The sequence below is a fragment of the Ooceraea biroi genome, chromosome 13 (genome assembly GCF_003672135.1).
Source record: "Ooceraea biroi isolate clonal line C1 chromosome 13, Obir_v5.4, whole genome shotgun sequence".
NCBI classification, from domain to species: domain Eukaryota; kingdom Metazoa; phylum Arthropoda; class Insecta; order Hymenoptera; family Formicidae; genus Ooceraea; species Ooceraea biroi.
The window spans coordinates 2008175-2018726 of record NC_039518.1 but is presented as its reverse complement, the minus strand read 5'-3'; the positions used below and the strand labels follow the sequence as shown (position 1 = coordinate 2018726).

The 10552-nt window shown below is 35.8% G+C and overlaps 1 protein-coding gene across 2 annotated transcripts; it reads left to right on the top strand.

Moving 5' to 3' along the window:
• Nucleotides 1–258: 258 nt before the first annotated feature.
• On the top strand, nt 259–10513 carry LOC105280039 (ras-like GTP-binding protein RhoL). Of its 2 annotated transcripts, none has more exons than XM_011340209.3 (5): nt 259–456; nt 8939–9068; nt 9249–9363; nt 9443–9560; nt 9872–10513. In XM_011340209.3, exons 2-5 carry the CDS (start codon nt 8950–8952, stop codon nt 10072–10074), a joined length of 555 nt encoding a protein of 184 aa, XP_011338511.1. In that variant the 5' UTR covers nt 259–456; nt 8939–8949; the 3' UTR covers nt 10075–10513. The 2 variants fall into 2 exon arrangements, with proteins under 2 accessions (XP_011338511.1, XP_026830409.1); XM_026974608.1 differs by lacking the exon at nt 259–456 and adding an exon at nt 8132–8184.
• Nucleotides 10514–10552: the final 39 nt, after the last annotated feature.

Sequence of the window (10552 nt, the reverse complement as noted above, 5' to 3'; positions counted from 1 at the left end):
TTGCTTCAGCGGCTAAAGCAGTGTACGTGTAAACTTAATGAACTTTGATAATCTTTATGATAGACTCTTAGTAATTAATAATAGCAAATTGCAAGGAGCTAATTATATATTCTCGTTACACAATCGTTTCATAAAAAACTGTTACGCAATTTTTTCCACACAACAGTAATCTTCATGCGCGCAAAAATCTAAGAAAATTATTTCTTATTCTTCGACGAATGTCAGTCCGAGCGGCACGACCGCGACGGCGACGCGTTCTACGTTTCCGCAGTCTTCGTACGACCGCCGCGACGTGCGTTTGCACGACGCAGTTGTCCGCATTCCTTCCTCGCCGAATCTGTCAGTCGACGTCGCGGTCGCCGTCCGTGAGGTTCGTATCGATCTCCAAATGTGCGAAATGTTCCCTGGTATGCCGCTGATTAACGCGCGCTTCTCTCACGTATGACGTGTACCACGGTGAGTAATACACAATTGCTATCATCATTACACGAGTGGCGGAATTAATTTTCATGTTGCAACTATGAAAACCGTGACGCGGAATTTTCATTCAGTTCTTGAGAATATCCGAGTGTCTTAAATCTGTTTTTTTTTTTGAGCATTTAACAAACTCCTCTGAAATTGTACTGAAAAAAATAACAGCTGTGCAATTATATATTTATTTTTTAACTAAAAGTCTCAAGTAAATGATTATGTAATATCGATACGATCTTGAAAGCTACAGCAAGGTATTTATTATCGTAAGATTAGCGAGATCGTAATTATATGTACGAAGAAATGGATTATTTCCAAGATATGTTGCTGTATAAATGTAAAATATGAATTGGCACAATTATGGCCTTCAAATATATCGATTCAGCAAAGAGTTATGATTTCTAGGTTGCTTCTTGTGTAATCTACTCTTTAATTATCTTATCTCTTTATCAAGTCTGACGACTCGTAGATCGAGCTGTACCATTTGATTCGCGCGACGTACTTATAGTTGGCTCGAATTACGTGGACTGTGCGAAATAACGCGATTTTGCGTAAACATAGATATAACGATGCGCCATGCAAAATGCAAGAAATCAGTTTGCACTTCAGCGCGATCAGCCGGCAAACAAAATCTTGTGCGATTATGATCAATAATCAAAACCTGCCCGATTATATTTCAAGAATGTTTCACTCCGTAACTTGACGTTGGAATTAAACAAAATACTTTTTATTATTTATATTAAATTATATTAATAGTTGTGTCTTTTTCGTTATATATCTTCTAACTTAATAATGCAAATAATACAAAAGATAATATACAATTACAAGGATCAATAAGGAAGACAAATAATATTTTTCCATCTTTGCACGCGCAAGAATCTAAGAAAATTATTTTTTTACTGATATATTTAATATTGCGTCAGCCTTTTCTCCCGTTAAATAAAAATTACTGCGAGCTTCTTATCGGCTTCATCTGACGTGGCCGCGTCCACGGCTGTCAGGTTGCTAATTTATTGCGACTTAGTAAATCCTTTGTAATAATAACATGTAAAACATTGTAATAACTGGGCGCCAACTAATTTTATAAAACTAGATAAGTTAAAATTGGATAAGGTCTCAGGGGTGGATATTTGGAGGACCCTTTCTATATGATACTGACTGTTGGGACACCCACAGGATATAATTGAAAAATAAAAAAAACGTTAAACGGAACTTCAAATACTATAATTCGGAATATAGAGGTCTCACAGAAAATTTAGTTTTAGGCAGAATAGTACAATAGTTATTTCTACTCACAATTGACGCGGGGAGGTCTCTTACTCTGTCAGCCTTGGTTATTAAACTTTTGCAATCGCAGCTGCGAGCCGTCCACGCTTAGAAAAATTTTGTAAAGCGGCGATCCGACTCCCCGGGAGCTGACTCTAGGATTCTGCTAGACTTGCTTTACTATATAGCACCGCCATCCAAAGAGTGCCACACGGTGATCCCGCTCCTTCGCGCATAGACGAGGTACGGTGCCGTCGGTCATTTACGCATGCGTTCTTTGCGTATCGATAAATCGATATCAATCGATGTCCCATATACAATTGGGCATACGCCCTTGATCACCGTCCATCCTCGTCCGTCCTATGGGCCGGATGGGAGCACATCGCGTCTCCTTCGGCCAGAATTCAGTGACCAGAATTGAGAGAACCTCCCGTTTGTCCGAAATATAAGCAATCCGAATTTTATAGCGCAACAATTCAATAATATAATAAATAATTTCAAAATTCATACAACAGTTTCAGTAAGTAATGATGATTTTCAATAATTTCAACAACATCAATAAAAAAATATAAAATGAAAATATTTAAAATACTCGGCCTATAATTGTTATATAAACTTCCGACGAGCCGGATCACGTCGACGTTGGGGGAATAAACTTACACTGTCACAATATATAAATATATATAAATATAATATATAATTTTACTGATATTATAGTAAATATAAAAATATATATATAAATTCCGATAATTCTGCAAGAAAGTTTTTATCACATCTTACGAAACGTTCTACGAATACTTTACGTAGCACAGGCAAGTTTTTAGAATTTCATGTGGGACAGGACGACGACTGATAAATAACCGCGTACTATGCTCTATATCCTGTCACATAAAGGATGTAGCAATAATCGCATTGATTACACGGTGTCTTTAAAATTACTTCTCTCTAAAGAGTTTCCTTAAAAAAAGAAAACTGGACAAAAGGTTAATTTATAAGCGGTTAAATATAAATTAAGGGTTAAATATAATATCAGTAAAAGAAATAATTTTCTTAGATTTTTGCGCGCATGAAGATTACGTGTGTGGAAAAATTGCGTAACAGTTTTTATGAAACGATTGTGTAACGAGAATATATAATTAGCTCCTTGCAAATTTGCTATTATTAATTACTAGAGTCTATCATAAAAGATTATCAAAGTTCATTAAGTTACACGTACACTGCTTAGCCGCTGAAGCAAGCGCATGTCATAAATATCACGTGTGACTTAAAATACATGATATTTATATAACGAACGATTTAACTTTTACGGGGCTTATACGCGAGGATTGTCCGTCATTCTGCCCTCGCATCCCCCTGTTAGCATTTTCCCTAACGCGGATTTACGTCGGCAACTTGTGCACACGCATCGGGGTTCACATGTAAATCGCTTCGTTACGCTCATTACGTAGTAGTCGATCGATCGCTCGCTCGCGCGTTATTTAGCTTCGGCACATGTGAATATAGCAAGGACAAATAAACAACGAAAAATATGTCCACCACGAACCTTCCTACACAGGCCGACTTTTATGCTTCCTTTTAACGAACCCTCTGTGTAGCTATTATTACATTACGCTGATTACCCATACAGCACCGATTAATACAGAAAGCTTTCAGGAAGGTTTTAAAATCATTTCAAGATTTCACATTTCATATGCAACATTTCTGAAAGGATTCCGCAATATGTCATATGAAATGTTGCAACAGAAATGTTTCTAAAACCTGCCACATGCAATAAATGTGAAAAAATGTGAATATTGTAAAAAGTAAAATTATATATATATATACCTAGACCAAGTATTCGATCTTTAGTGAAGCTAACCAGTTGACAAAAAAATGCATTATCTTCACGTATTCTTTTTTCTTTCAAATGTAAGTGTTGGTTGAACAGAGAATTATATATCTATATAATTCTTTCCTTTTAATCAACTATTTGGAGGAAGAAAAAGGAAAATATATAATATAAGAATGGCTCTTTGTCAATGTGCCAACAATTCACGCTTTTTAAAGGGAAACTTGGTGAATACTTGGTTTAGCTATGTATGTGTACATCTATATATCTTATATATATTATGTATTTTTTTCATTAAGCATATTTATTATATTAATTAGATTGCAAACATTAAATAAAAATAATAAATACATTTTATATATAATTTTTATTATAACTTTTTAGTATTTGCAATCTTCTGAATACTCGTATAATAAATTTAAATATAATTTCTGAAGTATTTTCAATTGATTTTAATAAGAGCTTTATAATTTGTGTGCAACATCATAGGAAAGTTTCAAAATTATTTCAATTAACCTTTAGTAATATATCAAAAAGATTTCAGCTATTTTAATAATCTTTCAGCAATATTTCAGAAAGGTTGCAGATTGATCTATACCTTTCAGCAACCTTTCTATAAGGTTTTGAATGCAAGTGTCGCGGACATTTTGCTATTCCGGAGTTGTCTCATAACTGTTGCAGAAACATTTTGCAATGTTTATGAGATGCTTTCATCTGTCAGATTAAATACTTGTGAAATATTTCTGAAATGTTTTCGTGCTGTATGGGTATTATTATATTGTTTTCTTCATAACAGCAACTACGTAATACAGTCAGTAATTAAATAGAATAAAAATTTAAAATATATTTGTGTAGAAAATTAGTATAATCACAAAAACGAGAAAGAGAGAGAGAGAAATATATATGATAAATGAGAAGAAATGAATTTTCTCGTCCGCCACGGCCGGCACGCAAACTTAATTGTCACGGGAGTATATTGACCTCACTGTCATCGAGGCGGTTCATAACACAAATTAGGAAACGTGACTCCGCGCACTCGCACGCGTGTTTTAATTAAACAATTGCCACATCCCATAACGTAATGAATCACCTACGACAGAAAACAAGACGTACCTTCATTTGCTCCTTCGTACACCTCCAGATGTAAAAGAGATAAGAAAGAGCGGAGGATCCTCCGGCTGCTTCGAGCGAGCGTTATTTCTAATAGCATCACGCATAAAGATCGCACTTAATTAAATCGTGAGGCGTCACGTTTTAGAATAGATCAAGCGGACTATCGCGTGTGTAACGCCGCAATAATTAACGCTCGCCAGCGGAATACAGGTGCCCTTTTTTTATACTTAACTCTATTGCGAGGCGCTACATTTTGGGCGAATGCACTCACGTGAATGGACCGCGATAACGATTATCACAGTATATTATCAATCCTTGCCGTACTGCTATTCAGGCAGATTATATAGTAGAGTCAGAGACTCGAATCGGACCGGACGGCGCGTTGATAATGACCGTACGATAAGAAATACCAGCGAGTTTCCGCTAACTTCGTGTACGAAGAGTCCTCAAGTTATGCATATGTATCCTGATCCAAGCGATCTGAGTCGCGACGAAGACCGATCATGATACGAATGAAGGCGCGTAAGGATCGGAAATCCAGAGAAATTCTTTCTCTCTTCTTGCTCAAGTATTAAAGTCGCATTTAAGGGGAAGCTGGAGTTGCTAGTGAACTATTTTGTCACTATAGCGATGGTAATTGCAGTTTCGAAAATTCTCTTTATTGCTTGTGCAGAATAAAAAATCCTTTTCCACAAATGAAGTATACGTAGAAAAAAAGTCCGCTCTACAGGACTTTACATTCAAAATGGAAAAAAGTTAGAAAAGACAAATGCAAGTTTTTAACTTTTTTCCATTTTGAATATAAAGTCCTGTGGAGCGGACTTTCTTTCTATCTATACTTCATTTGTGGAAAAGGATTTTTATTCTGCACAAGCAATAAAGTGAATTTTCGAAACTGCAATTACCATCGCTATAGTGAAAAAATAGTTCACTAGCAACTCCAGGATTACCTTAAGGGGAAGCTGAAGTTGCTAGTGAACTATTTTGTCACTATAGCGATGGTAATTGCAGTTTTGAAAATTCTCTTTATTGCTTGTGCAGAATAAAAAATCCTTTTCCACAAATGAAGTATAGGTAGAAAGAAAGTCCGCTCTACAAGACTTTACATTCAAAATGGAAAAAAGTTAGAAAAGACAAATGCAAGTTTTTAACTTTTTTCCATTTTGAATATAAAGTCCTGTGGAGCGGACTTTCTTTCTATCTATACTTCATTTGTGGAAAAGGATTTTTATTCTGCACAAGCAATAAAGAGAATTTTCGAAACTGCAATTACCATCGCTATAGTGAAAAAATAGTTCACTAGCAACTCCAGGATTACCTTAAGGGGAAGCTGGAGTTGCTACTGAACTATTTTTTCACTATAGCGATGGTAATTGCAGTTTCGAAAATTCTCTTTATTGCTTGTGCAGAATAAAAAATCCTTTTCCACAAATGAAGTATAGGTAGAAAGAAAGTCCGCTCCATAGGACTTTATATTCAGAATGGAAAAAAGTTAGAAAAGACAAATGCAAGTTTTTAACTTTTTTCCATTTTGAATATAAAGTCCTGTAGAAAGGACTTTCTTTCTATCTGTACTTCATTTGTGGAAAAGGATTTTTTATTCTGCACAAGCAATAAAGTGAATTTTCGAAACTGCAATTAGCATCGCTATAGTGAAAAAATAGTTCACTAGCAACTCCAGGATCACCTTAAGGGGAAGCTGAAGTTGCTAGTGAACTATTTTTTCACTATAGCGATGGTAATTGCAGTTTCGAAAATTCTCTTTATTGCTTGTGCAGAATAAAAAATCCTTTTCCACAAATGAAGTATAGGTAGAAAGAAAGTCCGCTGTACAAGACTTTACATTCAAAATGGAAAAAAGTTAGAAAAGACAAATGCAAGTTTTTAACTTTTTCCCATTTTGAATATAAAGTCCTATTGAGAGGACTTTCTTTCTATCTGTACTTCATTTGTGGAAAAGGATTTTTTATCCTGCACAAGCAATAAAGAGAATTTTCGAAACTGCAATTACCATCGGTATAGTGAAAAAATAGTTCACTAGAAACTCCAGGATTACCTTAAGGGGAAGCTGAAGTTGCTAGTGAACTATTTTGTCACTATAGCGATGGTAATTGCAGTTTCGAAAATTCTCTTTATTGCTTGTGCAGAATAAAAAATCCTTTTCCACAAATGAAGTATACGTAGAAAGAAAGTCCGCTCTACAGGACTTTACATTCAAAATGGAAAAAAGTTAGAAAAGACAAATGCAAGTTTTTAACTTTTTTCCATTTTGAATATAAAGTCCTGTAGAGAGGACTTTCTTTCTATCTGTACTTCATTTGTGGAAAAGGATTTTTTATCCTGCACAAGCAATAAAGAGAATTTTCGAAACTGCAATTACCATCGCTATAGTGAAAAAATAGTTCACTAGCAACTCCAGCTTCCCCTTAAGTCACATTGATTCTATTGGGTTGGCCAAAAAGTAATTGCGTTTTTTCCAATAGATGGACATACATGTCTTGAAATGTAACTAACTTCATTTTAAACCACAAATTCATTATGTAGGTTAACAACTCACAGTTCAAGCTTGTTTTACAAAAAGAAAGTACACGATTTCGTTAACAATTGTTTCTTTGCCGTCGATTTCAAAATGGAAAATCAAAAAGAACATTTTCCTCATATTTTGTTTTATTACTTCCGAAAAGGGAAAAACGCTGTGCAAGCTCATAAAAAGTTATATCATGTATATGGCGAAGATGCTTTAAAACTGCGGCAGTGTCAAAATTGGTTTACTAAATTTCGATCTGGAGATTTTAATGTGAAAAATGCACCACGCTCAGGAAGGCCAATCGAAATTGATGATGGCAAAATAAAGGCACTGATCGATTCCAATCGGCGTTTAACGACACGAGAGATTGCTGAGAATCTTAACATATCGAAATCGAGTGTTGAGAACCATTCAAAACGACTTGGATACATTAGTAAGCTCGATATTTGGGTACCACATGAGCTCAAAGAAATTCACCTCACTAAGCGTATTGACATCTGCGATTCTCTTTTGAAACGTGAGGAAAATGATCGATTTTTGAAACGTATGATAACAGGCGACGAAAAATGAATCGTCTACAACAACGTCAAACGAAAAAGATGGTGGAGCAAGCGTGATGAACCTGCTGAAAGCACTTGAAAAGCGGATATTCACCAAAGAAAGATTATGCTGTCAGTCTGGTGGGACTGTGTATTTTGAGCTGCTTGCAAGGAATCAAACCATTAATTCAGACGTATACTGTCATCAACTGGATAAATTAAATTATGCCATCGAACAGAAACGTCGAGAATTGGTGAATCGCAAAGGTGTTGTGTTTCACCATGATAACGCTAGACCACGTACAAGTTTGGTCACTCGTGAAAAATTGTTGCAGCTTGGATGGGACGTGTTACCATGATGTTACCACATCCACCATATTCGCCAGACCTGGCACCATCAGATTACCATTCGTTTGGTTCTTTGCAAAACGCCTTGAATGGTAAAACCTTTACTGCTGATGAGGATATCAAATCGTTGTTGTAATTGTTTTTTGCTGAAAAAGATAAGAACTTTTTTGAGCGCGGAATCATGAAGTTGCCTGAAAAATGGCAAAAGATAATCAAACAAAATGGACAATATATTGTTTAATAAAGTTTTTGTTTCCCATGAAAAATTCGCCTTTTAAATAAAAGTAATTGCGTTTTTTTAAATATAAATATATTTAAAAAAACGCAATTACTTTTTGGCCAAGTCAATAGTTTACGCAATATCGTGTGTACATATTAATACAGAAAATGCTGCAACAGTACTTGCAGTTATACTTAAAATTATTTTTGAGTAATAAAATTGTCAGTCAGATAAGAACGAAGCGCGCGACCGCACTCTCTTCATTGTTCATTGATATGCGATGCAGCATGGTAACGACAGGGACAGGCCTTGATGCTGGCCATACTATAATGGCCGGATGCGCCCGTTGCCTTCTTTTCAGCTTGAGGAATGATACAGAACATCACTGCATCCACGAATCGCTAAGCAGATAAAGAACAAATGAGTTTTAAGTAGGGAAAAAAACGAAAGTCCATTTAATTGTTTGAAATATAGGAAGAGAATGTTAATAAAACTGCAAGATTGATAGGCGTTGATAGACACTAAGATTATATATTAAGAACATATTTTAATATAATAATTCACATGAATAATATTAAATAATATTAAAACGAAATTCTGAAATCAAGTGTGCTTTTATTTTGTAGAGAAAACGAAAATGGTGTCTCGAAACAGGCCGATTAAAATAACGACCGTCGGTGATGGCATGGTCGGAAAAACGTGCATGCTCATCACGTACACAAAGAAAGAATTCCCGACGGAATACATACCTACAGTGTAAGTATCGTAGTACTTGTATCGTAGTAATACAACATATGGAGTCGTAATTAACAGCGACAGCCTGCGAGCGAAGTGTTCTATTTTACGTACTATTTTTCTTCTTTAAAAGCTTTGCAAATTAGCTTTCGAAAAAAATATTAAAATTATCTAATTTAATTTAAATGTTGTCGTTTGCAGTTTTGACAACTACGTTGACAGCGTATCTGTGAATGGGCAGCAGTTCCAAATGACATTATGGGATACAGCTGGTCAAGAAGATTACGAACGGCTTAGACCGTTATCTTATCCAAATGTGAGTGGCAATGATCATCATCCATTAGGTAGCCATTACCTATAGAAATCCTTGCTATCGCTTTTAATTCCTTTTACAGACCGATTGTTTTCTGCTGTGCTTCTCCGTGAGCGCTCGTAGCTCTTTTGAGAACGTCGCGAGTAAATGGCATCCGGAGATCAAAGCACACTGTCCCAATGTGCCGATCGTGCTCGTGGGTAAATATATCATACAATTCTCTCGAAGAAATTTAAAAAGACGAAATGCTTATTATTCTAAATTCGTGTCCTTTAATTATTGGCTTGACTAAAAAATTCAAAACTCTGCATTAAAAATTAATATTACGAAGTAATATTTTGCATCTAAACCACACGAATCAAATCCGAACGATTTTCCAGATTTTCCAAAACCTTGTTGTATCACTTCTTGATGCAGAGTTTTGCGTTTGGAATTTTCCTAGGGTTTGCTGGCACGGACTGTTCATTCCGATACATAATACAAATAATTCTCCTTTTATTTGTTCATATAGGTACCAAAGTGGACCTTAGAAATCAAGAAACCATAGATATTATCACCCCGAGAGACTGCAATAAGATGAGAAAGAGGATCAAGGCGGTCAAGTACGTCGAGTGCTCCGCGATAAAACAAGAGGGTCTTGACGACGTCTTTATGGAGGCCGTTAAAGCCGTACTGAAGAAACCGCCGTCGCGGAAACCTTGCTACATCCTTTGAAGTGGGGGGGCGGACACCGAGATTGATGTACAACCCGTTTGGGGAACGGGGCGGTTATAGTCATTTAAGATTCATGTTAAACCAAAGATCTTTCTTGCATCTTCTCGTGCCTTTTCTGTACATTTCACTCTCGTTCTTGACTTCTTCTATTTATGGATATCCATTCCTGAAAGGAGTGCGTAACCATGTGTTTAGCATTTCACTCTTGACGACATTCCTGAGACGCGCTGTATCTCCATGTATAAATCGCAATTACCTTCCGCCGTGTAAATATTCGCTGTATCTCTCTCTTTCTTTTTTTATATATCTAATATAAATCTTTGTATCGAAAAATAAAAGATACCTTACGCAACAATTAATACAGTTGTGTGGATGCAACATAGACATATACAGGGTGGCCCATTTTAATTTATACAGTCGATTTTTTAAAAAACTAAAAGAGATACGAAAAAATGTTTCAGACAAACATGTCACGATT